Source organism: Xenopus laevis, chromosome 7L, assembly GCF_017654675.1.
Source record: "Xenopus laevis strain J_2021 chromosome 7L, Xenopus_laevis_v10.1, whole genome shotgun sequence".
Lineage (NCBI taxonomy): Eukaryota > Metazoa > Chordata > Amphibia > Anura > Pipidae > Xenopus > Xenopus laevis.
Genome location: NC_054383.1, coordinates 36,268,158 through 36,295,842, shown reverse-complemented (window position 1 = coordinate 36,295,842; position 27,685 = coordinate 36,268,158). Strand labels below are relative to the sequence as shown.

Genomic DNA, 27,685 nt, shown 5'->3' with positions numbered 1-27,685 from the left:
GTAGAAAAGGAGATTTGTTGCCGAGAGACTGATCTCCCCGAACCTGACCGTGTGTCTCTGCCTTAAGCCAGTAAGTGTCAATTAACATGGATTTGTAGGGCTTTACATTATTTGCCAGTGCCATAAAATCAAGTTGTTCTAAAAGGATTTAAAGCACTTAAAAGCAAATAGATGTTCAGCAATGGCCAAATGGAGGAATTAAAAGCATGCCTTGTGGAAGAGGCCCATACTGAATAACAATGTATAGAAGATGAGACTCTGATAATGTGGAACAGAACAAACACACACACACAGATATTTAGGCCACCTGTCCAAAACAGACATCAACATAGTTACTGACAACTGGCTGGTTAAGAGAGAAAGTGTCCCCAGGGAACAATGGTTACAAAAACAATTCTTGACTCCAAATATTCCAGGGGCCACTATTCCCAATGTCTAAGAATGTGTTTCCTCCAGACAAGCAGGGAACTGCATTGAGAGGAAGACACCAGGTATCCCTTCTCTGTTGCCTTAGGCTTACAATTTAGATATACCTAGACTAAGTGAATAGTGTGCTATACGATTTGTTCCTACACTGTTAATATGATACTTGGAGTAGAAATATAACCAGGGGCACTCAACACTTGTATGTGAAAGAATATAAAAAATATAATTGAAAAATTGTTCCTCGTGACTTCTGGTGTAGTATTCTTCTTGAATTTATAAAGCCCACTTTGGCAATCACATGTTTTGGTCAAAACAATTACATTTATTAAGGAGATTCCAAAGGAGATTTACAGGAGAAAAAAACATATGTATTGTTATTTTTGGTCTTCCAAAACTGACGCTTACAGATATAAGCAACAGAACACAGAGACAAGCTAAAAGTGAATTAACTGGCTGATGATACCTAGTGAAAAGAAATTTTGCAGAACATAACAAATGAAAGATAGATTTGATGCAACTATTGGGAAAGAAAGCTGAAAAAGATGAAGGGGATTAAAAAAAATGCAGACGTGGGTGAGACAGAGTTAGCGGTAATGCAAATATTAGTGGGTGAGAAGCCAGGAATGTCATTATATACAGTTTTTAGTGCTTCAGCCACACAAACTTCTAGGCTCAACTAAAGATGAAGCCTTAGTATTGAAGTTGCTGCTAATGTTCACCAATAAAAAACAAAGAGCGAATCAAGTTTGTAATGGTGACCAAAGACATTACAATTACGATCTTTCCTGGAAAAGCTCTTTCCAAGAAAGATCGTTCATTTCAATACATGTGTAGTGCTGAATCGTCGAGTATGCAGGTAAAAACTATAGAATTCTACCTGTATCTGATGATTCAGCACAAACAATGACTGATGTTTGGGGCCTTCAAAGGCGGCTGATCAAAATTTTCCAGCCAGCCTGATTGACAAGCCGACTGATATTGAACTTTTTGGCCAATATCGGTTGGCTTGTCTCCCACCATACACACACAGAATATCTTATAATATTTTCAGTGCATCCATGGCCACCTTAAGCGCTCTTTGTAAATTGGTCAAGAATCATGACACTATCAGACTGTCGGCTCTTTGTTTGGCCAGGTATGGATGGTAACTGAATCTCTTAGTGGATTATAGATTGATCAGGTTGTTCAAACTCAGGTCAACTAGTGCAAAACATGGGGGCGCATGCAGTCCAGTCAGTAGCAAACCACATCCTCAGCCTCAGTTGACAGTAGGGATGCACCGAATCTTGTGTATTATTTGAGGACAAAGTGTCTGCTGTGTTATAGGCACCTACAGCCCAGGCAGAGACTCACTGCTTACAACAATTACTGTATTCCACGGATGTGCATCGTTGTCACACAAGCTTCTCTAAAAGAATAGTCATATCTTTCATGATTATGACAAGCAACTGAGACTGCAGGGCCCATCATGTTAAGCCCTTTGTGTAATGGCCGCCATTGTGCAGAACAAAGGCCATTCATACATACGTTTCCACAAGGCTTTTATCTAAAGCAGTTACTAGGAAACCTTCAGGTGTATTTAGGGCACAGGTTCTTTGTACTTAATAAAGCCATTGACTTTACTCTAGGGTTGCCATCTGGCTGCTATTATACATAGGCAGAAGAGATAACAATGTTAGAAAGGCCTGTATTTAGTTCCAGCAAATGTTGTCAAACTTGACTTTTGACTTGACTGATATTTAGGGCCTACCTGGGCCATATTTGAAGGCTTTAAAAAGGGCCAGAGTAGGCACAAAACATTCCCTGCAATCTATTAGGCTAAATAAACATTTTGACTTTTTTCAAAATTGTATCTGTGTTATCCAGAAAGCTCTGAACTATGGAAAGGCCTTAGAATCCATTTTATCCAAATAATCTACATTTTTAAAAATGATTTTCTTTTTTCTCTGTAATAATAAAAACGTTACCTTGTACTTGATCCAAACTAAGATATAATTAACCCTTACTGGAAACAAAACAAGCTTATTGGGTTTATTTAATTTTTCCAGGATTTTCTAGTAGACTTAAAGGGATACTGTCATGGGAAAAAAATTTTTTTTCAAAATGAATCAGTTAATAGTGCTGCTCCAGCAGAATTCTGCACTGAAATCCATTTCTCAAAAGAGCAAACAGATTTTTTTATATTCAATTTTGAAATCTGACACGGGGCTAGACATTTTGTCAATTTCCCAGCTGCCCCATGTCATGTGACTTGTGCCTGCACTTCAGGAGAGTAATGCTTTTTGGCAGGCTGCTGTTTCTCCTTCTCAATGTAACTGAAGGAGTCTCAGTGGGACATGGGTTTTTATGATTGAGTGTTGTTCTTAGATCTACCAGGCAGCTGTTATCTTGTGTTAGGGAGCTGTTATCTGGTTACCTTCCCATTGTTCTTTTGTTTGGCTGCTGGGGGGGAAAAGGGAGGGGGTGATATCACTCCAACTTGCAGTACAGCAGTAAAGAGTGATTGAAGTTTATCAGAGCACAAGTCACATGACATGGGGCAGCTGGGAAATTGACAAAATGTCTAGCCCCATGTCAGATTTCAAAATTGAATATAAAAAAATCTGTTTGCTCTTTTGAGAAATGGATTTCAGTGCAGAATTCTGCTGGAGCAGCACTATTAACTGATTCATTTTGAAAAAATTTTTTTTCCCATGACAGTATCCCTTTAAGGTATGAAGATCCAAATTATGTAAAGAACCATTATCTAGAAAACCAAAGGTACCGAACATTCTGGATAACAGGTTCCATACCTGTATACAGTTCTGAACCTCAACAAGCACCTGCCAATACAAATGGCTTTCTCGCTTACAAGGGCAGAGTATTCCATTTCTATATACACTAAAGGTGGCCATACACAGGGAGATCCGCTCGTTTGGTGATGTTGCCAAATGATCGGATTTCTCCCCGATATTCCCACATTGAAGTGGGCAACATCGGGCTGATCCAATTGTGGGCCTTAGGGCCCAACGATTGGATAAGAATGGAGGCCAAACGGGCGGTCGGATCGCATCAACAAAAAGATGCGGCCGCAATCCAACAGGATTTTTTAACCTGCCCGATCGTCATCTGGTCGACTTTCGGCAGATATTGATCGGGGATGCCCATCGGATGGTCACACACACGGGTCAATAAGCCGCCGACTAAGTCTGTCGGCAGCTTTTATTGCCCCGTGTATGGGGGCCTTTAAGAACAGGCTGGATTACCTCAGTTTTTCATTCACACTGTTTGCCCAGATGATTCTCTGGTATTTTTCTGTATATCAGTAAAGGCAACATAATCCCCACCACAGATGTGCAGATTTTATTCTTTATACAATGAATACTCATTTGTTTCATTCTAACAATCTACCATTAACCATTCAGATTAAAATAACTAGGAAAAATAACAAATCAGCCAGTGTTCTGGCCATTAATTGACAGCAATCGTACGAGAGTTTTGCCCAACAAATAGTAGTGACAGTCCCCATAGACGCAAAGATTTCTCGTCGAACGACCGATTTTAGCGAAGTCCGACCAATCCTTCGAAATCGTGCGGTTAGTGGGATTCGAACGATTGAACATCTTACGATTTTTTGGCCGACATCTGTCAGGAAATTGATCGGGCAGGTTAAAAAAAATCTTTGTTGGTCCCAGTGCAATATATCAATGTTTGCAGGGCCAAGCAAGGAGCTTCCCTTTGTTTTCCTGGCAAATTGGATGTTTAGTTGATGTACAATCGTACGATCGTTCCGAGATAATCGTGGTCTCACGATGACGATCGGATCTTTTAAAAATCTCAACACCTATGGCCAGCTTTACGCAGTGATATAGTCAGATAGTCGGGCAATACTTCCAAGATTTTATCGGGAGCAGATATGAATTTTTTAATTAGATCGACTGACGACCGATTGCCATGGTATGAAAAAATGTTGGAACACTACACGCACAGTCCGAAAATTGTACGAAACGCAGTATCTTTGCATCTATGGCCAGCTTTGCCCTGAGTGCAACACAAAACCACAGCTGCCGCTTGTTTTTCTGAAGCGAAAACAAAAACACAAGTGAAAACATAAACACTAAATGCATGTGACAGCGCTACTAGTTATGCACACCAGATTATATAGCTTTTGACACACATTCACAAACACACATTGCTGAATGCCAACGTCATGCTATTTAGTTCTTATGGGGTTTTTTTTTTAAAAAAAAAAAAAAAAAATTAAATCTGTGGTAACAAAACCACTAATGAGGCTTTATCCTGTAAAGTAAAAGAAAAAGTATTAAAAAAACGGAGCATGTGTTTTTGCTCCTTGTACACCGGCGCCTAAAGAATGGATCTTTCAGATGCTGTTAAAGGGCTCCTTCCACACACGTGGTGACAAAACAAACATTTCTCTAAAAGGCTGAGCTTGATCCCATCATATGATGGTGAATTCCATCCCCCTCCATGATTGTACATTTCCTTGCAATAAATTACAGCTGACCTTGAAAATGTAAGGTCATTCTGTTATGAAGTGATGCAGGCAACAGTGATGGAGTCAAAAGAAACCCTGACTGTATACCCGAAACAAGGATTTTCTTAAAAATAATGTCTATGTAACTCTACACATCAAGCACAAACTATTTGTATTCCTGGTTCTCCGATTACCAACCTAGACTAAATATCATGGAGCCCCAAGTCATTCACAGGTCTTCCTTTTACTCCAAAAGAACATTACTCCAATAGCTCCATTCATTCTTGCTGATGGCTCCTACAAGCAGCCCTAACAAGACTACTACATGCTCAGTAGGCCAAACCACCACATGCTTTACATTTTTGTAAATGAGAAAACAGCTGTAGCCCAAATTAGGCCCTTTCCTTCCTGACTGGCTACAGCATTTGCGGCTAGTGTTTCTCTAAGGAATCTAAAAACAGCAAAACCCAAGGAAAACAGGCATATGTATGAACCTATCACGTTTAATACGGAAATGCTCTGTACAACATGCTCGTTCCATATCGGGTTAGAGTAGGCATCCCACTGACTGACCAAAGGGAAGCCAAATCCAGTGCAGAGAATTTTCAGTTATTTTGTCAAAAGCAAAAAAAAATGTAAATTATTGTTCTTGTAAGAGATAAAGATATTTTAGGATTGACTTTGAAAACTTGGACATTTATGACTGATGCATCCTACCAGATTCCAACAGAAATAAAAGTGCTACTATCTCCCCTCATAATGACAGAGAGATAAAAGGGCAACTCACAATGCCAACTAGACATTTAGGATTACAAAAAAATCCACAAAAAACGCAATTTCCAGTCTCTATCCCTGAAAGTCAACATCTCATGTCCTTTTACCCCCAAAAACAAGTTTCCAGATAGAAAACCATGACACTTTAACACAGACAGTGCAAACAACAGTTTGTTGAATGTACTATGTCTGCACACAATGAAAAACAGATTAAAGCATGTGCACACAAACACACTTTATCACCAGAAGCGATAGCAGAAAAGATCTCTGTGAGAGCTGGATCTGCTGCTGGAGCAAATGATCTTACAAAGATGGCCATAAACAGGCTGATAAAAGCAGCTGATTCGGTCCTTTTGGAGTCAGCAGCTTATTGGACCCCTCCAACGTGGCTGTGAAGACTCACCCTGCTGGTCTAGTGGGCCGACGGGGACGCCCGCCGCAGTGATCCTCTTTGTTTGATTGCCGGTTCTGCTATGTCGCACACGGCAAACACATCTGGGTTTTGGTTTGTCGCGTGCGTCATGACATCATCGCAATGGTGCAAAATTCAAATATATAAAGGGGCTCTGTGCACAAACTCATTGCCATTGTTAGGTCTAAATTGTATCTGGGTGCGATTCTAGTCCTGTTTGATTTCTGTTTTGACCCTTGCCTGCCTGATTACTCTGAACTCTGATTATCCTGACCCTTGCCTGCCTGACTATTCTGATTCTACCAGTATTGACCCTTGCCTGCCTGACTATCCTTGAACGCTGCCTGTATCGACCCTGGCCTGATTGACCTTGCTTGAACGCTGCCTGAACCGACCACTGCCTGTGTCTGACTATCCCTGAACTCTGCCCGCACCAACCCCGGGCCTGTCTGACTACGCTTTTGTCTACTCCAAAACCTGGTTTGCTTGGCTCCTCTCCTTTTAAGCACCACCACCTGACATTTATTGATTTCCTGATATGTATATAGAACTGGCACATCTCCTCATTCACATCAGTCCCTGCCCCAGTGGAGCTTACTACAACCTAAAGTCTCTATCACAATAAAACCATGGGCAATTTAATCAGGACATCAAGAGACACTGATGCCTCTCATCACTTTCATTAACTCTGACCTACTTTTTATTATTAATAATAATAATAATAAATATTATTATTATTATTATTAAAGCACCAATATTTCTAGAACATACATAAGCATGTTGAAAACAGATTTGCTTTATGTTGGATACAGGTATGGGACCGGTTACCCAGAATGCTTGGGACCTGAGGTTTTCTGGATAAGGGATCCTCCTGTAATTTGGATCACCACACCTTAAGTCTACTAAAAAATCATTTAAAAAGTAATTTTAGTCTGTTCATTGGGCCCTTGTTAAGCAGATGTTCCACAGGCTAGAAATAGAGAGGGGATGCACACTCAATGAAAAAAATAACACTTAATAAACAAAGGTGGTATTAAAAAATGTTTATTTTATAGTAAATAGCAAAAAAAAAAAATGATACATCAGACAGACTGGTATACTATATACAGCAGTATTAGCAGGAATATATATATACATACCACCAAGTAACAAGATCAGGGCAAAAAGGGACAAACCACAGGGAGCAGATACACTTGCCAAAAATGAGAACACCCTAAACGTTTCGGCACTTTAGGCTTTGTCAAGGGGAATTCCCCTAAAAAAAAATGTAATACCACATTTATCAAGTGTTATTTTTTTCATTGAGTGTGCATCCCCTCTCTATTTCTATATACTGTTTTGGGTAACTGACTGTGGGATTACCTGGGGTTACTTGCACCTCTTATAACTTTTCCCTTGTTAATATTGGGAGTGCCTTCCACCTACTTATATTTGTAAATGTTCCACAGGCTGCCTGGTATAATCACTCATTTGAAGTAGAAAGGGACTGTGTGCATGTTTTTTGGTCTGCTGATAACCCAATACTCATGCCTAAACGTGAGCTAGCAATTTAATAGGAAACATGGATATCTTGTCAGAGTAAAAAGAAATCCACAGCAATCACCAATCCAGGTTCCCTCACATCAAAAGCATTTTCCTCAGCAGGTAGAGCAATAAAAGGAGGCTGCAGCTAGCGCTGTAATGAAAGAGTCATATCACAGGCACGCTCAGTTTAAACCATCTGTGAATTCTCCCCTTAATGCAGCTTATCATCCTGACCAAAACCATTCAGAGGGGAAACCTTTTACTAGCACCACATGGAAAGGCTCCAAAGTGTAGAAAGTTCATTTGAAACACATGCTTGAGGCTAATTTATGCCATGGAATTTCAGCTTCATCTCCCAGCTCCCTCTCTAAACCACACTCACAAGCTCAGATGAAAGATGCCAAATGAGAAGTGAAACAGCAGGGACCCTGGCCTCCTGTGGCTTTACCACCCCAGAAGTTTAAATGTTCCTGCCTAGTTACACAAAAAAAAAACGCCAAATGGCTTCAAGGAACAGGCATGGGAGGGGGGGATGGGAAGGTTCCCAATAACAACCCGTGCACCTGACAATGGTTTAAGTCCAGTAACATATGCACTTGTGTCTCCTGCATGTCCTGGGTGCCTGACCTGATTGTAGTATGCCACACACACACAAACACACACTTACTTCAATGCGAAAAAGTGTGAAGATGACCACAGATTTCCTAAGGTTGTAGGAATTCTGTCAGCATTTAGTAGACATTTCTGAAGAAAAGTAAAAAAAATGTGAATCCCTAGTACCACTTTGGTGTCTTGGTGAAAATAAGTATATATACACCATGGGGTGCTCTGGTAGCCCCCAACCTTTCGGCTAATGTGGCAGTATTGCGCTCATTATAGGGTTGCCACCTTTCCACCTCCAACGAACTCCGGGGGGAGGTGGAGGCCGTGGCATAGCAGGGGCGGAGCTGTGGCATAGTGGGCGCGGCCACAATGTGGTGGGCCGGGACTGTGATGTTAGGGGCAGGGCTATGACGTGACAATTGGCCACGCATCAATCTCAGGAAATCCTGCCAGCCAGTTTTGACCTGAACAACCCTTCAAAATACCGGGCTGTCTGGGTCAAAACCCTAACTCATTAGTCACATGTTCTTACCAAAATAGCATTTTATTCCCTAACCAGAGTAGGGACCACAAGATCATATTACTCAGGCCATGTAAAATTAGTACAGGATAAGCCTCTACTTATGTTATATTTTAAGATAAAGCTGGCTTGCTGAGGATGCCAGAAAATGTAGACAATGAAAGGGCTGTGGGTAGGACAGTGCTAGTGTCTCAATAACAGCTAGTGCCCCTGTACCCGTATCAGCATATTTTAGACTTTCCCAACTTTACACTTTCTGAATGTAAAGCTCTCTACTTAAAAAACTTGTAAATCCCATAGCAAACAATACTGGTTTAGTATTACTGAAGCTCGGGGAAAAAATAATAATAGTGACATTGAAATCCTTGCTTTATTTTTATAGAAAACATCTGACTGCAACTGTACCTGGCAGTTAACTGCCATGTTAATCAGAGTGTTTCCATAAGAGCTGCTATAAAACAGCCTATGGGCAAACAAATTAAAGGTTAGGGATAGTGGCCTATGAAATGCTTTTGGTAAATTAACATATTCGTAGCAGAGGTCCAGAACAATTACCAGTTTTCCATGGCAGCCATTCAAAAAACACCCAACCTTTGCTCCACAATAAACACATTTGATTCATTCCTCCAAAAGCCCATGGGAAATGCGCTCCACAGGTACATGTCGACTAAAAAAAAAACCTTACAGGAACCAGCTCCCTGTAACTGAATACACCAACAATCCTCCAGGGAGATATAGATGTATACCATATATACACCCATGTTAGGCCTTCACAAAGCAGAATTATAGTTGGCTGCCTGACCAAAGGAAAACACATTCAGTTGATATTCAAAGGCTGCAGCGGAAACACGGATATTTTACACTGTAAGCCTACTGGTATTGCATGGCTTTTCACAGAACTATGAATTAACCACTTGTCCCCTGTAGATCATAGAATATGCCACTGCCTCTCTGTACCCGACGTCCAGCAACATAGATTCTGTGTTCCAGCCAGTTCATTAGGGGAATTAACTTTTGTTGTGTCCAATCAGCACAACAAAAGATATTTGCTCCAGCTTGATCCCTGCAGAAACTACCCACATAGCACTAGAAATCGAAGTAAGGGTGTAACTATAGAGAAACAAGACCCAGCGACAACTGGGGGACCCAGGAGATACATGGGGCCCAGTGGCGGCTGATTAGTAAACCATTAAGAATCGGCAAGTAGATTTCTATCTTCTTTAGTATTGTGAAGGCATGAAAATTAAAAAATAATGTGAGAAAACAGGTTGTGCTTGAATATTAGGCCACAGGTAACCCCTAAGGGTAGTGCCAGATGTAGCGGATCTCTGGGTTCGGAGAAATACATTCCAAGAATCCGCTCATCTTCTTCTTGAAGTGCCTTCATCCGGATACACTATCTTGGCTCAGGTGACGGCAGACATGGCAAATTCTGGCACTGAAATGCGAGAGTTTACATTTTGGCATCAAAATCGCTGCGTGCACCCCAGTCGAGGCAATGTATCTGGGTACAGGCATATTAAGCAATTGAGGTACGGATTCTCGGCCCGCATTGCTCTACAATTTTCTATATTCCCAAACAATACATGAGCCACAGGATGAAAAATTAAATAACAGAAATTCCATTTCATCTAGATCAGGGTTATCTAGCTAAAGGTCAGAAGGCTGGATATGGCCTTTGAAAGATTTATATTTTGAACAAGGGTTCAAATATCATTTTAATATAATCCACCCCTCTGAATAAGTAGAGTACTGTATGGTTTCTCTTCACTTGGGTCACACGAGAATCATCCTGTGAGACTTTATTACTTCTCTTTTGTTTTTTGCAAGAACGGATATCCCTATGAAACTGAAGATATGACCATTGTTCTTACAACAACCCTTATAAACAGGTTTTTTTTTCTTTTCAATTATGAAAACTTTTGCCAAAGTCAAACCAATCTGGTTTAGGAATCAACGCCTTTCGCATATACCCAATTTATAGTCACAAAATAAAAATTCTACGCTAGGAGGCAAATCTTGCTATTCTGCTTGGTCAAAAAAGTTGCAATGCCAATCTTTGGGCTTCAAATCCCTGAAATTAGAAAGAATGCTGGAACGCTTAATTTTCGTCAGACAACTAGGAATTCCTGAAAGAGAGAAAGGTTTATGACAGGGTATGTGAGTAGTACATAGGGTTGGCAGCAGGCTGGTATTTTACTGGCCTTAATATGAGGCCTGATGCCAATGTTATTAATAGGAAGGAAATCTTTATAGGCAGTCCAGAAAAGATGGCAACCCTGGAGGTGTTAAAAGACAGTGGCTCAGAGGAACAGGAGGATAAGTGTAAGGGAAGGAACCTTCTGTGTTGTTGTATTTTCATTTTTGGCCCTGCAGCGGCTCACACAAGCTACCTTTCCCACACCATAACACTGGTTTCCTAGATATCTGGAAAAGGCTCTTTACACAACATAATGGAGTGACTGATTTTGCATGACTAGTATCCAGGCTATAAGTGCTTCTCAAACCACTAACCTCCCAGGGAATACACTCCCTTTTCAAGCTTCCCCTCCTTAAATAAATATCCAGAGCAATTTGAAATGATCAATCTCCAGCATTCACCACAAGTTTAAACACAGCGTTTCTTCTCGAATTCATTTAACAGGCACCGACTGCAAAGATTTGACCTATTAAACATAATCCTGACACTGGCTATATGATCTAAGCAGAGTCTCATTTGTAATCAGAGTGATAAAATATACAAGTCTGATTCTCGATTTCAGATCCTTTTTTTTCCCCCACAATAAAACCATTATGTTAAAACCATCTGAAAGAGCCAACACGCATTAAAAGGAAAACATGTCACATTTAAATTAGCGAGAGGCATCTGACATTCTGAAATAATCTTGGGGCATGTAGGTCTGCTGTGGAATGCATTTTGGAAATAAAACGTTAACATCTCTATAATTATATTTACACTGAGCTTTTTCCCTTAGAGAGGAGTGTTGGTACAAGGTCAGTCTCTCGTAGAAAAATAACAAAAAAAGGTCACCACTATGGTTAGCATATTTTTACAATTACACATGGGTAGACTAAGGTTCTCCTTTATCCGCTATAATTTAAAGGCTAAAGTTATGATTAGTTTCCATATTGCTTTTTTGGGCAAAGAACATGAAGGGAGTGATCTTAAAAAACACAGAGCGCAAAAAATAAGCAGAGAAAGTTAAGATGGTTTTGGAAACACTTCATACAATCCCTATGCAGTGGAAAACCACAAACCATCAGGGCCCAAGCAAATAGGGGTGTATGGGGTTTCTACAAAGTTATGATAGGACTCTGAGAACTATGTCACTTGCTAAGCCTGACTGGAGCCTGACTGGGATACCCCCTTCTCATTTTAGATTGTAAGTTCTATTGAGGGTCTTTTTTTTACCTCTTTTATTAGTTAAATTTTTATATGCAACTGACATGTTCGATGTTTACACCCTTCTATTGTACAGCACTGCTTTATAAATATGTGTTAAAGGGGACCTGTCACCCTAAGAAATAATTTCAAATTCTTTTCTATCATGTTAGTTGAGCAAAATAAACTTTACTTACACTGTATTTATTATTTAAATTTTGTTTCCTTCTGTTTTGGAGTTATACAATCACTGCAAGCAGGCAGCTGCCATTTTGTGGACACGGTTATTAAGGGAAATTGTGTATCACCCCAAAATCTTGTGTATGAACCAGAATGGGGGACCTAATGTCCATGTGCAGTGCCCTACACAACTATAGAGCCTGAGGAGGGAAGGGGGAATGTGAGGAGAGCAGTGACATCTAGAAAGTGCTGAATGGAAAGTGAAAGTAATTGATTGCCCCTCCTCTATGCTACAGGCATAGAGGCGGGGCAGGTAATGTTTGATTGACAGTTTAGATATTTAAACACCTTTATAACAGGTATGGATGTTTTAATGAAAAAAAATTTTGGGGTTCCATATTTAATTTGGAAAGGACTTTCATTATGCATTTTTATATGTGTAAGTGACAGGTCCACTTTAATAATAGCATTTGATGAGTGGTGAAAAAGGCTCTTTATTAAAGGGGACATGAACCCTTAGTACTATTTTTCCATTGCACTACCCACATGCAAGACGTTTCTAAAATAAGCATTCGGTCTACAAATGCTACTTAATCATTTCACTATAATCAGGGCAGTATTGGTTTACTAATAATACATATAATACACTGCACAGTTGTGCAATGGTTAGCGCTGTTGCCTTGCTGGGGTCCTGGGTTCGATTCAAACCTGGGCACCAACTGCACGGAGTTTATCTGTTCTCCCTGTATCCACATAGGTTTCCTCAGGGTACTCTTGTTTTATCCCACACTCATACAGGCAGGTTAATTGGCTTCTGATGATGCTTTGTGTGATAGTAGCCTGTAAGCTCCACTGGGGCAGACACTGATATGTATGATGTATAATCTCTGTTAAGTGCTGTGAAATAGGTCCACACTTCATAAATAAAGCATAATAATTACAGTAATCAAATATAAGGAGTGCAGTGGTAGAAAAAACAAGTATAAGGGCAATGGCACATGTAGAGATTAGTGAACCACGGTAAATCTCCTCTACAGCGGGTGACATTTCCTGCAAATTCTATAAGAGACTGGAATATGAATAAGAGAGGGACTGAATAGAAAGAATAGTAATAAAATGTAGTGATAACAATAAATGTGTACCCTTTCATAGCATTTGCTTTTTAGATGGGGTCAGCGACCCCCATTTGAAGGCTGCAAAGAGTCAGAAGAAGGTGTCAAATAAATCAAAAACTATATTAAAAGAAAAAATGAAGTCCAATTAAAAAGTTGCTTAGAATTAGCCATTTTATATCATACTAAAAGTTAACTTAAAGATGAGCCATCCCTTTAATCTCCCAGGCCTTAGTTTCTACAACTGCCACTACACACTGGACTTGTAGGCCAGTAATATTTATGCAAACCATGTTTAAGAATGAATTGTTTTCATCCCCTTTAAATCATAGTGATATCACACAGATGTCATTACATCAGGAATAAGTTACTGTTCAACAAAATATCTTTGGCACTCTTTTATAGTGCCATTTTATAGCAATCATTTATAGGAGTTAAATAAACCAATCGCTGACCGACCTAGCTAGCAGATGTAATGTACACTTAGCTCTTCAACTGCAACCCATGCTAAGGTCATGTTTTTACATGTTTGAGAGATGCTGCCCTAACGAAAATGCACATATCCTGTCTTTACGGGTGGTCTCTGGAGCCTTGAGTACCACAGTTCAGCTCCAGATGGCCAGAATTAATATGTTAGAGGATTTTACAATTCAATTATAATCTGAAATGCACATTCCCAATTCTGTAATAAAACAACTATAATGGGCTTGGAGAAGGTTTATATTTTCCCTAAATCATATGGAACACATCAAACAATTGGGAACACAGTTCATCATAATAGTGGTAAGAAATATAATACATCAGAAGGGCCCACTAAAATGTTAGGGGTATGAACTGGATCTCATCAAAAGGCAAGCAATATCGCCCAACTCAATGGAACCCTGTGTAGCTCTCCCAGTGACTGTTCATCACACCCATAACTATATTATAGACATACAAACACATGCATATGGGTATCCTGCAGCCACTGATCCCTGGCAGTAATACTGCTGCCAACCTCAGTATTTGCTAAATAATGGCCTATAAAATGGTATAGAACACACAATCTGCCATCCCTAAAGCTTTATAGTGTGAGATCCTTTAGATTCATAACTTACAACGCTCCGAAAATCAGTGAAATGAAATAAGTGGGTTAGTCTCTAATTCAACTACCCCAAGCAATAAACTTTTCTACAACACTTTTTTTATAGTCCTCTGCGAGCACCGACAGACTCACTAACATATCTTCACCAACCCTAACCCTGAATGATTCTTGGGCTGTACACAAATCCAAAGTTTAGCTCAATAATTAGCATCCTTGCTCAAAGCAAAGAAAGGACATAGTCTGTCACTTCAGAAACATTATATCCTAAAGGCGGCCATAAACCACAGTCCACAGTCATCAAAGTAGTGAGATGAGCCCACAATCTCAAAAGATTCCACACAAGTGGGAACATATGTGCTTGCCCGCCTTTCACTGTTCCAAAAGAGCTTGAATAATTGGAATTGCTTGAAGTGAAGAGGAGCTGTGGTCTGTCAAAACTCACCCCCCAACATGTCATACTTTCTAGACATTGATCTTCAGCTGTAGGTTATGCACTAGCATCTTGCTGCCTTGGTCCTACGACTCCTACCAGTGAGTCGCCTCACGCTAAGAATCCCACTTCTGTCCTCTCCTCATTAATATTCAAAATGTATTCATGTCAGCAATTTCTAAGAGCAGCAGATCCCTACCTGCCTGATTGCCTAATGCACACTGTAAAGTTTGGTGAAGGGCAAATGGCCTACAGCTTCGGCTAGGTCTTTTGGTTCCAGCGAAAGCAAAAAGTAAATGCTACACTGTACAATAACATTTTGGATCATTCTACCTATATACCCCTATTTAAAAGTAATGTAATGCTCTCCAGTAGTCATATGTGGGCTGGTCCAAAGCCCATGGGTTTAGGCAAGCGGCTTTGGGTTGAGCCCTTCCTTACACTCTCCCTGCCCTCGACCCTTACTCTGCCAATTTCCATCGCCAGAAGACTCTTATTTATAGGAGCGCACCTGCACCACCCCCTTTTGTGACATCAAATATGGGCAGTAAAGACACGGGTCTATAAAGACAGCGTCTGTGGCGGGTTGGGAGGGCTCAGGACAGGTTAGAGTCAGGTGTGGGTTGATTTTTTGTCAACCCACACATCAAAACTCTCCAGATCTCAAAGTAACAGCATTCAATATTGATGAACAGTTTGCACATTGTAAGCTCTTGTGGGCAGGGCCCTCTGATTCCATTTTATTCTGTAATCCTTGCTTAAATATTGTATATATTACTGTAAAGTGCTACCACTGTATAAATAAATGAGGAGGATGATGATGGTATTGTGGTTACATTCCTGTAAATATTAACTCTATGTACATGTAACTTGCAAGTGCATGGTGCAGCTGTGTGGTTGAACATGGGAGTGCCACCAATAAGTTCATGTACCAATACCTTTTAGTAAGCACGAACGACATGACTATTATATGAAATGACTAGTGTTTTAAGGGCTTTCAATACCGTCTGGAGTCAATAGTCCAAGGACATAGTTTTAATAGACACCCCAGGAAAAGGTGAATTAGATGGCATCTCCCCTAGAATACTGTGCATATGTAATGTATCCCTGTGGGAACTGGGTACAGATCTACAACTACTGTATGGTCTGCAGGAGTGTAGCCTTGGAGAAATGCGCAAGCCAATTTCCTTATTTATAGGGCCACATCTTACAATAGAACAGTGGGGCTTTTACAGCAACTCTTCAGCTGAGTACACAAGAACAAACACCGGGAACAGCACTCAAAGGTTCAAGTTACCAGTTAGATTTTCACTTAACCCATTAGAAAAGGAGGCTGTTAAATAGAGACTGTACCTACATCTAACACAAATTACTTTCAGAATTCAATCTAATAGTCAGAATCCATTTTACAGGGTAAATAAGCTAATTCAACATAAAGACATAGAGTTGTCCTCTAAACCATAAGCCGCATCACATATTAAAATAAATCTAAAATTCAGTTTTGTTTCTTTTTAGTTGATCTCTTTACACCCGTATATTCTTTTAAGAGACTGGATCTAATGTTACGCCTGTCTGTTAATTGTTTTAATTAAATATGTCCTTCTACTTGCCCTGCTATGCTTGATGCTATAGGATGGCACAGTTATCTTAATAAAATTGAACCAGCTTTCCAAAAACAATAAATCTCCATGGATAAGACCTTAGGAATTCTATTGTTTACATCACTAGGGTTAAAAAAATGTTTCTGCACACTGAGAAACTGATGTCGGGGACAATCTTGTGGGATCTGGCTGCTTCAAAGTGACTACCCTACAAGCCTTCATATTTGCTGCAGTATTTCTGTGGCAGCAATTATAGGAATGTTGTGGCATGCTAGGTTCATGGATGAGTACCCCCAGAGGTCATCAGATCAATACCACAAAAAGCTTTACTTGCAGCACATTTTCCGGCTGTAATATGTGGAATGAACCTTCATGCTGCTCCACCTGCTACAAAAACTCTAAACCAGATTTGATGAGCAGATGCAATGGAATACCTTTGCTCTCCCACTGAATGCAACTGATGCTTTGCGATGTCTGACCAAGCATAGGGTCCATGTTGGGTGCCCCTGTTTGCACCCACATAAAGACACATGACAATTTAAATTCAGTACAATGAACCTAAACAATTTGATAGATTTTACTTTATCCACATTTTATGTTTGCAATCCAAACTCTAATTTATACAGTTTTTGATTTGCTTCTCCCCTCCCCCCCCCCACCCCATGCATCTCGTCAGGGTTTCGGGTGGTGAGATTTTATTTCTTTACAATTTTAAAATTGAAAAAAATAAAATAAAAAACACAACCAAAGAAAAGAACTGGTGATTGTGAAAATTAAGAAATCAGCCCCTTAAGCTCATGTGACTTAAATGCTCAAGAGAAGCTGGAGGTGATACTGTTTGGTTAAATGAACCCTAATTTGCATATGCAAATAAGGGTTCAGATCAGGTTTGGCTTTCAGCAGGGTCAAAAAAAAAGACTGCATTGTTGGCAGCCGGGCAAATGTAACTGCAAAGGTCTCAGACTCAATCGAAGGCTCGAATTAAAGCAAACACAATCTCCAGTTCAAATTCAGCTTTCTGACCATGACTTTTAGGGGTATGCACTGGCTCTCTGATATTGCTGTGAACACACTCTTCTCTTTAATGCAGCCTGCATTGTAGGTATACTATCCTTTATTCATGTGTGACTTATTACAAAATACAGTTGTATTCAATTTTGTTTCAAGTAAAATTAAAACTATCTACTGATCCGAGAAAGTGTGTCTTTGTGTATCTTGTGTATAAAACAATGTTTCCAGTCACATTCCAGTTGGTTATTTTCTGCATTTACATAATCCTGAAACAAAAATCAAATGAACCGAGCCCTGGTCACAATAAATAACATCGCACTTGGCAAAACTCCCAGACTGCACCTTGTACGAGTTGTGGAGATATATCTGTACTAGGAACCTTTTAATTCACAGTCATCAGTGTTCATAACGTAGACAAATCTTTGGCGTTGCTGGGAATACAGGGTACCCCATGCTGTGAAGGTCCTGAATGATCAACTAGAGCCAGCTCTAATAAATTGTTGTTGGTGTATGGGTTTATTGGATCACCCTAATTAAGATAGGGCTGATGGCGGTGGATTGTTTAGGTGGGCGCAGTCACATTTCCTACCAATCTCCCTGCAGTTGCCTTCCTAATCAGTGAGCCATGGCGCAGAGAGGTGAATATCCACCAAAGGGCAAACTGTAAATTTACATTAATGTAAATTTACTTGTACTGGAAACCTATTTATTGGCACAATTTCCAGTGAATTGTCTGTTCAGTCTTTGATAAATATGATCTTTGCTACCTCTTACTTCCTGACAACTGCAACGCAAGCCATGCTCTAAGTTCGCCACATCCAAATGTAAAAAGGGTTGGGGAGCAACACAAGTCCCTGGGGATACTATTTAAGGACTGTGATTGGCTATTTAGTAGCCCCTATGGGGACTAGCAGACTATAGGAGACTGTTTGGCAGTGCACATGGATTTTATACAACCAAAACTTGCCCCCAAGCCTGGAATTCAAAAATCTTCTTTGAGGCAACTGAGAACAACATCCAAGGGGTTACTCACGAGCCACTGGTTGGGGATCACTGTCTGATATAAGCCTTGTAAGGCCTACTAAAAAATTCACTGTGGCACAATATTTGGTGACAACTGCCTGCTGAAGGCTACTTATTTCTGCCTATTGCTGATCATGAATAACAACCACAGGCAAGAATTATACTAACATGTTTCCTTCTATTTTATCCATTCCAGTGCACTCCTGTCTCCCTGGGAAGGATGCTCAGTGTCCTACATACAAAACAAACCTATGTAAAGGTCTGAATAAACTTCATTTATAACATAAAGCCTAGATCACTTGAATTCAAAGTAGATAATTTACTGATAGGTTTTTGTAAATTTCTGCCAAAAATTTATTTTTGGTAGCCTCTTTAACAACATGTCTTAGTTAGTATTATGCTGAAACGGTCAAGTGCAAAGATGTGCATCTAACATGCTTATCAAGGGAAATGACACCCCAGTGCCAAGAAGCGTACAATTGAAACCTTCCTTTAGCAAATACAAGGGAATCCAGAGATCAAGCAAGTTGGGGGGGGGCTAGCAATCTGTATACAACAAACAAGAAGAGTAAGCAAAGACTAGTTGCCAGGCAGGTGACTTTCCCACAGAAATTAGTGACCCTACACACAATGGGAGCAATCCAATCACTGGGTGCAGAGGCAAAATCATTTAATCATTAATTGCGCAGAGGTGCTGCTGTCCATCCAACAAATGCCAGCATGTTATAAATGGGCTGATAAATCTGCAGACTTATCCACTTATTTTCAATGTATTTGCTCTGCTTTTATCACAATTTGGTTATTATAATATCCTTAGTGTCAAATAAGCGACTGCCTTGTGAATCAGGTGCAGGAACCACCTAGCGACAGCGTCCTGCCACTTGAAAGCCACAGACATAATATGCAGTGACGGGTGCAGAGCATCCATCACAGACAATAAGAGCAATAGTTTGCATTCAAGTCAGTTCACATGAAGCCTATGGAATTGAGGATGTGAGGGGCTGCTGTTCATGTGCTAGTGCTCTGCCTGCAGCACTTTACACTACAGCTCCTCATTGGTCACCTCAATAGTGACAAGATTGTGACAAGCCCGGCAACAGGCACCAATCTGGCTTAGCAATAAGCACCGGAGAGCCTAACATTATTTGTAATGCTCCATTACTCTCTAGGACTACATTACACTGCATAAAAATAGAATTACTATATTATATAAGATGAAAATGAAAAGCATCTCCCCTACAGCAACAATAACAGCCCAGTCTGCAGCTGTTTGTGCAACTGCAATTCCCAGAATTCTCTCCCAATTTTGCATTTTGGTATCTGATGTAGTTCTGTATTTTGGAAATAATTATGGTAAGACAAGCATGACTGGGGAAATTGTCCCCTCTTCCAAAATAGTAATATTATAGCAGAGAACTGAATTAGCTTTAAGGCATATCAGTCAGTGTGCAACAAGCAAACCTTGAATCATGGATTTGTGAGCAACAAGCAAATATATAGATGGGGGGGTGCAAAAGGTGATATGAGTTTCCAACAAGCACCTAGGGAACGGTAAAGCTGGCCATAGACGCAAAGATCTGATTGTATGAATCGAGGATTCGTGCGATTTTTGGAACGTGTGTGGAGAGTCCCGTCATTTTTCGTCCGACGGAGATCGGTCGTTTCGTCGATCGGACAGGTTAGAATATTTCTGTCGGCTGCCGATAATATCTCTGCATGTATTGCCGATCGTACGATTTTCAGAGGGAGACTGTCACCAGCTTTGGTTGGACATAGATATCGTACGATTGCTGTCAGGGGTAGAACATCAGCTGATCTGTTCTTTTACTACTTTATTTGATCGGAATGGTAAGACTTTGATCTGAATGGTTAGTGGCAGGTCGGGAGATGGGGAAGTCCGATCGTACGTTGATTCGTACAATCGGATCTTTGCATCTATGGCCAGCTTAAGGGAGGTTATGGGGCTCATGAAACATGCAAGGCGGGCCTGTACAGTACTGGAATGATTGAAGTTTAACCCCACCAGGAGGGCTGCAATTTGGACTATACAGAGAGTATTTGGCAAGCATTTCGCAATGAAGCATGTCTTGCATCAGATGTGCACAATGGAAATGCCCTCTATGCCCTAGACCTGCTCAGAAATAAAAGAAGAGCAACTCTGAGGCATGGGGGGTACACATATTGGGGCTCAGAGCTGATTGGCCACTGCAGTACCTGTGGAGAAGAGGGGGTACAAAAGGGGGTACTGTAAAACAGAGGGAGAGCTGCAATAGCAGTTGGAAAGGCAGATGGGCTCCTGGGGCAAGGGAGGCACATGGGACAATACAATGTCAGTAGCAGGTTGATAGCAAGGGGTGCACAATAATGGGTTCAGTAAGTCAGATGAAGCTCTGCAGGACCAGTGGAAATGGGGTACGGGGGTAGAAACATGGAGGTTAGTAAGACATGGTCCTTCTGTGCAGAAGCTGTGGGAAAGGCTGGGGGCTGCTCGGGCACAAACATAAGGGTTCGATTACAATTAGCGATCAGGGGTGAATATACATTAAGGATGCCTAGTTGCCAATGGCAAACCATGGACTCACCCAGCGCTCTAATGATGAAGCCCCGGGGCGGCCGCAACGCTCTCCGGACCCAGGAATCTCTCAGCACCTCCAGCTCCGCACTGTGTCCCTCCAGCAGCAGCACCCAGCTCTCCAGCCACCCCTGGAACGTCACCTCGGACACGGCCCGGACCAGTCTCCTGTTCCAGAAACATTTCACGTTCGCAGCCTGGAAATCCTTAAAGATCCGTCTGCCTCTTTCTTCATCCCCACAGCCGCCCCTCTCCTCCTCCCTGTTGCCTTCTCCCCTGCACAGTACAAGGGCCAGAGTGCTAGGGGCCAGCTGCACCGCCCTGTCCCGGGACATGATCCCTTTACAGCTTCCCGTTAACGCGCGTACAATCAAAACGGCTTCATTCGCGGCTCTCTCTCTGCGATCAGATCCAACACTCCGCTGCCCGGGTTACTGCAGCCAATAAGGGGCGGAGTTGCTAGTTTCCCGTCGGCCGCCGTTCAGCCTATCAGAATGGGAATGGCGCGAGGGGCGGGTCTACGCCGAGTACCTTAGCGTTTTGATCCTAGTGAAAGGGGAACGGTAACCTGTGGCGTTTCTGCTTTCTGTGAAATCAAAGTCTCTCCTGACAGAACAGCATTGTGGCTGTGTTTGTACTACGCATGTGGACTTATACCAACTCTATTGCTAAACTCATGTTTACAATGGCGAGGAAAAGGCTCCTTAGATGTTTATTGTGACACTGGGGGTTCAGAGTTGCTTCTGGTTAGCAACAGCTTTGCTCATCTCTCTGTGTTGTATAAAAACCAATGTTACTGATATGTTTAAGCCAAATCCCTGAATAAAATAACCAATGTGTGCCTATAAACAGTAAAATAACCAATGTGTGCCTATAAACAGTAAAATAACCAATGTGTGCCTATAAACAGTAAAATAACCATGTGTGCCTATAAACAGTAAAATAACCAATGTGTGCCTATAAACAGTAAAATAACCAATGTGTGCCTATAAACAGTAAAATAACCAATGTGTGCCTATAAACAGTAAAATAACCAATGTGTGCCTATAAACAGTAAAATAACCAATGTGTGCCTATAAACAGTAAAATAACCAATGTGTGCCTATAAACAGTAAAATAACCAATGTGTGCCTATGAACAGTGCTTGGTGCAGGTTGTGATCATGAGTTCTAATCAGGGGAGTAACTACAGAGGAAGCAGACCTTGTGTCCCAGGAGGTATAGGGGCCCCATGAAGCCCTAATTAATATACAATTTCAATAAATATTGAAAAAACAGGTCAACCTTGAGACATTTTGGGGGCCTCAAAAATAATTTGCTGTGAGGCCCAGTAATATCTAGTTACGCCACTGGTTCTAATCCATGTTTACTGATTCCAGGTGACTAGTTGAAACTGAAGATTTGAAAGAGGATTTCTTTAAAGGAGAAGTAAACCCCTTATAAAAAAAAAAAGCCCTACCCCCTACCCTACATAGACCCCCCTCCCTCCTCCCCCCAGCCTAAGTGTTACCCCGGGCAAATGCCCCTAACTTTTTACTTACCCCTCGGTGCAGATTCATGGCATCGGAGTTCACCGCAGCCATCTTCCGACACTGACGATGCTGGGCTGGAGGCGGCGCGATGCTTCCATAGGCTAATTAGGCCCCACCCAGCCCAGAATCGTCAGTGTCGGAGGGTCGGGTCAATGGAGGTTCGCGGGGCTGGGGGCAGCTTTCAGGGGAACTATTGCAGGTGCAGCAACTACTTGATACTGACAAGTTCTTATGGTCTTTATAGGAACGTGTCAGTATTGCTTTAAGTGCCCATAAGGCACGAAACGCGTAAGGCTACATCATTTAAAATGTTCCTTGATCAATAAAATATACTTTTAATTTGCATCAAGTATTGGAGTGAAGTCCGGGTTTGTGCCAGTCCTACCACAAAAACCATATTGCCTGCAATATTAAGCCATCGCAATAAAAATTATACTGTAATTCTAAAAAAGGACTTGTGCCTGAATTTGCACTTAAAGTAGTAAAAGATGCATATAATCTATGCAAAGTACCTTGAGGTCAGCTGATCTACCATATATGCCCTACACTAGAGGTGAAGGCCCAGATCTGTGGGAAAGCCACAAAGGCCCGGGCCTAAGGCGCCAGGAATTTAGGGGCGGCATATCACCAAACCCACATTGATTTAGTTCCGAAGCACTGGGGATGTACAGGAGATCTCTTCTGGTCTAGTGTGCATAAATCACACGACGGGGAAGGACTTGCTCATGTGTGCATGCACACGTTTGCATGCAAAGGGGTTGACAAGGGGTACAACAAGGTTCCCAGCCTAGGAGCACCCTATGTGTAAATCTGGGCTTTCAATGGTGGGGTTTGACACAGTGGGTGGAAAGCTCAACCTAGCTATGCTTATTATTTTAGAAAATCCTGGATGTCCAGCCTGAATCTGGGCTAATTAGCTAGGGTGAGAGTTGGGGTGATTTTTTGTGAATTCATTTACCATCCAAGATATTCTTGAAACTAAAGCATAATGTCTGTTATACCAATATTATTATGTTACAAACCAGAGTAATGGATGAGGATGGACACTGAAAGAGAATTGGTTTACTTTTGGAGAGATTGTTTATTTGATGTCATGTAAAGCAGGGCCCTGGCATTTCAAATACACAGGCTCAAATAGTTTCCCACCAGCCCAAATATAGTGACCATCTATTGCATCTTACAGCAGCCCTTCTGGCATTTGCAGCTAATCCATGGACTCCATTTGGACAATCCTCAGACTTTTGTGTCCCCATATGTTGTTGGACTACAACCCCCATGTCTGGAGATCTGAGGTTAAGAAATATGTTTCTAATGAGACAGGGTCCTGTGACAGCCAGACTGTCATTGCAAAAAATACAGTGTTTGCTTAACTTCGCTGAGCAATTACCTTTGAACAAAGCATCTGCCAGACATGGAGTATGCATGTTTTTTTTCTGTAAAAAGAAAAGCGGTTTAAAGCAATTATTGCTATCTAGTTCCATAGTTGCCAGTATTTCATTCATTTGTTAACATACAATTCAGAATGTATCTAAACAATAATACATTTGCAGCTATTCATTCATTACTACAGTAAAACAAATTATTTTTCGAAACACCTCCCGTTGTTTAGCCCTCCTCTGACACCTGCAATACAACAAAGCTTGGTGCCATAGTACACACAGAAGGGGCTAACATTATTTCACGTGCATTTTATTTGGGGCCGTACGTACTACAAGGATGTGAGAGAAAGCACCTAGGGATTCAACACCTCTATTTAACGCCATTTGCACAAAGAAAGCGGATAAACCAGCACAATCTCTGCTATGTTTGTGTCATTCTGTATTCCCTGCCCCCTACCCAGAGTTCAACTGTGGGAATAATGCCACCTCGCAGATCAGCTGTCGGCTTTTGTCAAGTGTATTTATTTAGTGCCATTTACATGTTGTGCTCAGTGGGGCTAATGTATTCTGATGTTTATTTAAAGTGAGTCTGACAGTAAAAAAAAACCACTGTATTTTAAGCCTCTGTAGTAATGATTGCAATTGTTTCATTCAGATATCTGGTAAGGCCGCTAAAGACAGGTTCTGGCTAGTGGCCTCTAATTAATAGACTGCACAGGTAAGCAGATTCAGCTTTGCAAATTTGGAGAAGAAAACCTGCTACTGTGTGAACTGTATAATTATGAAACCGCCAGTGAACAGATTACTAAACTGTTAAATTGTTTTGGGGTTCAGTGAGTTCAGGGTTTGAGCCCCCAACTTGTAGGAAACTGCTGTATTTTGTTAGTTATAGGCTGGCAGAGGTTTATTTTGTGGTTTTATTTTCCTGTGTTGAGGCCAAGCTGAATAAAACTGGCTGTGAGTCAGTTAACCCTACGGCGACTGTGAAGACGGCTGTTTTCCTTACCTGCACACTGAATGAAAAGGGAGATCCCTAAAAGAACCCCACACATTACAAGTAATAGAGTAAAGCACGTTGAAAAAAAACACACATTTTTCTCAATTACTTTAGTTCTAATTTAGAAAATGGCAAAAACGAAAGGAAGAAAAAACATTTAAACTGCTTCCAGATTTGCTTGATTTGGGGGGTGGACGTTCTAAACCCCAGATGTTGCAATCTGATATTGTGCTGGGATCAATGTCACAGATTGTGAAGCAATTATATTCCCAAAGTAGATTAAACTGCAGACATTACTATACTTAAGTTGATTATATATTACTTAAAATGGTCACCGGTACATCCCCATAGTCATCCAGAAACCAACTTGAACCATAAACCACGAAAACTGAGAAATTTTGGGTTCAACCCCCATCATGATGACCCAATAGTTGGCCAGGCCACCTGGTTTACAAGGTTTCGAAGATATAGAAACTGTTGTGAAACAGTCCCCTTTCTTTAGTTACAGGCGCATCCACAAATCATGCAATTTTGCCCGAGTCACTCACAGTCTCTCACTCCCTGTAAAATGCACCCAAATAATTTAATTTTAAGATGCACACCTGTGGTACAGCAGCAAGTGAGAAACATATACTATACACTGCTTTTCATGGTACAGTGACAAGAGTTACCTCCCAGTGGTTGGAGTCTCTTTGAATGACTGACTGTATGAGAAGACTAATCAGTATGGCCTTATATCCCTATTTAGTGCCTGCGTATTCATCATTAGTGCATCAGGTTAAGCTGCAGTGCATTTGAACCCTGTAGATGGTGGTGGATCATACAATGGGGATCAGATTGTAGCTGGAGCATAAAAAGAGCTTACTGTTGACTTTGCAGCATTTGAGGACTGATTTTGATTTTGACCTGGTCAATTGCACACAGGACAAAGGAAACATCAGAGTTGTACATTCTCCCTGTCTCTGCTCTTGGTTCCCACCACACTCCAAGAGGATACAAGCAGAACAACTAAAGCTGGCCATACACTATAAGGGTGGTGGCACATGTAGCGTTCTGGGGAGATTAGTCGCCCAGCGACAAATTTCCTCTTCTTTAGGAGACTAATCTCCCCAAAAGGCCTTCCTGACGCCTATAATGTAAATTCCCGGCAGGATGGCACTCGAATCACTTTGCTTTCCGAAGTTGCCTCACAAGGATCCGAGGTTCCGAATGCGGGCGATTCACTTTCTAGCCGGCTGGAAGGCATTTCTGGGAGATTAGTCGCCCGAAGAAAAGGAGATTTGTTGCCACTACGTGTGCCACTACCCTAAGATCCACTCTTTTGAGAAGGTCACAGATGTTTACCAATGTTAATCTGTATATTCAATATATACACCATTTATTGTACAGCGCTATGAAATATGTTGGTGCATCAAAAAAATAGTAATAATGAATACAGTAAATCTGCCCATAGACATGCAGATTATTAGGATATATCAGACAAACAAATTTTACAATCTCCCATCCTGCAACTAACCATTCAGATTAATAAAGTAGTAAAAAGAACAAATCACACGATGCTCGGGCCATTAATGAAAATAATTGTATGAAAATAATGTCCGATGAATAATAGTGACAGTCTCCCATTGATATTGTCAGGCAATACATGCAGAGATATTGTCAGTAGCCGATATAAATCTTTTAACCTGTCTGATCTACTGAACGACTGATCGCCAGGGCATGAAAAATGTCGGGATAATACACACATGGTCAGAAAATCGTACGAATCTTCATTTCGTATGATAGTATCTTTGCATCTATGGCCAGCTTGAGATTCAGAATGGTGTGTCTTATTCTCTTTGTGACTATGAAGATTTTCATTCATCCAGGTCATGGTATATCTAGTATAGGTAAATCAAAATCAACTGGACTTGCTGAGTAATCATTGAAGACGTTTCACTACTCATCCGAGTTCATAGTTATTCTCTTTGTGTTTCTGGCCACAGTCTGTTCAGCTCTGTAAATATCATCCATGTGTTGTTCTGCAATTGGAACTTATAACAATACATACCAGAGTTTACCTAGATGTGTGTCTATGATTTTTGAATTTTCTGGAGGAGTGACTACAGCTGAGTCTGGTGCAGCTAAATTGCTCTAAAATCAGTGTTTGCACAGTGTAATAAGTAGCATGCAGTTTTCATGTTATGTTGATTTCTATGGAGATCAGACTGGCTAGTTTATACATGCATTTTTCTAATAAAGTCATAAATTCTGATAATCTATACTGTGGTTTGTTCCTAGAGCAATATAACTTTCTGTTTCACGAATCCTTGCCATGTTAAATATTTGTACTTTAGAAATTTTGTTTTTCTTGTATAAATACAAATGCTTAGAATTTTTGGCAGAGATTCATAATATAAAAAGTTCTATTTTCTTTTACTACTAAGGCACATAAATTTCCCAGCCCCTGTTTGGCTCAAAAACGAAGCGATTTCTCTCCAAACGCAACTCTATAAATATGTCAGCTACAAATCAATTAGACCTGGTTGACTGGGCAATTTATGAAGCTAAATTCCTACTGATCTGTGAGTAAAAGCAGCTGGAAAAAAACAGTTTGCCCCATATGGGACAAAAAATGGATTTCACGACATGGAATGAGGAATGTCGTGTA

The 27,685-nt window shown here is 40.9% G+C and overlaps 1 protein-coding gene across 4 annotated transcripts in view; it reads right to left on the bottom strand.

The window, feature by feature from the left end:
- The window catches only part of stox1.L (storkhead box 1 L homeolog), a 32,718-nt gene extending 11,067 nt beyond the window's left edge, over nucleotides 1-21,651 (bottom strand). For 3 of the 4 annotated variants that reach the window (XR_001933791.2, XM_018242369.2, XM_018242368.2), the window contains exon 1: nucleotides 21,139-21,651. Coding sequence is in view for 3 of the 4 variants with exons in the window: in XM_018242369.2 (XP_018097858.1) it covers nucleotides 21,139-21,463 (325 nt within the window). In the remaining variant the exon portion in view is untranslated. The remainder of the gene's footprint in view (nucleotides 1-21,138) is intronic. The other variant, XM_018242367.2, reaches the window with a different exon arrangement.
- Nucleotides 21,652-27,685: the final 6,034 nt, after the last annotated feature.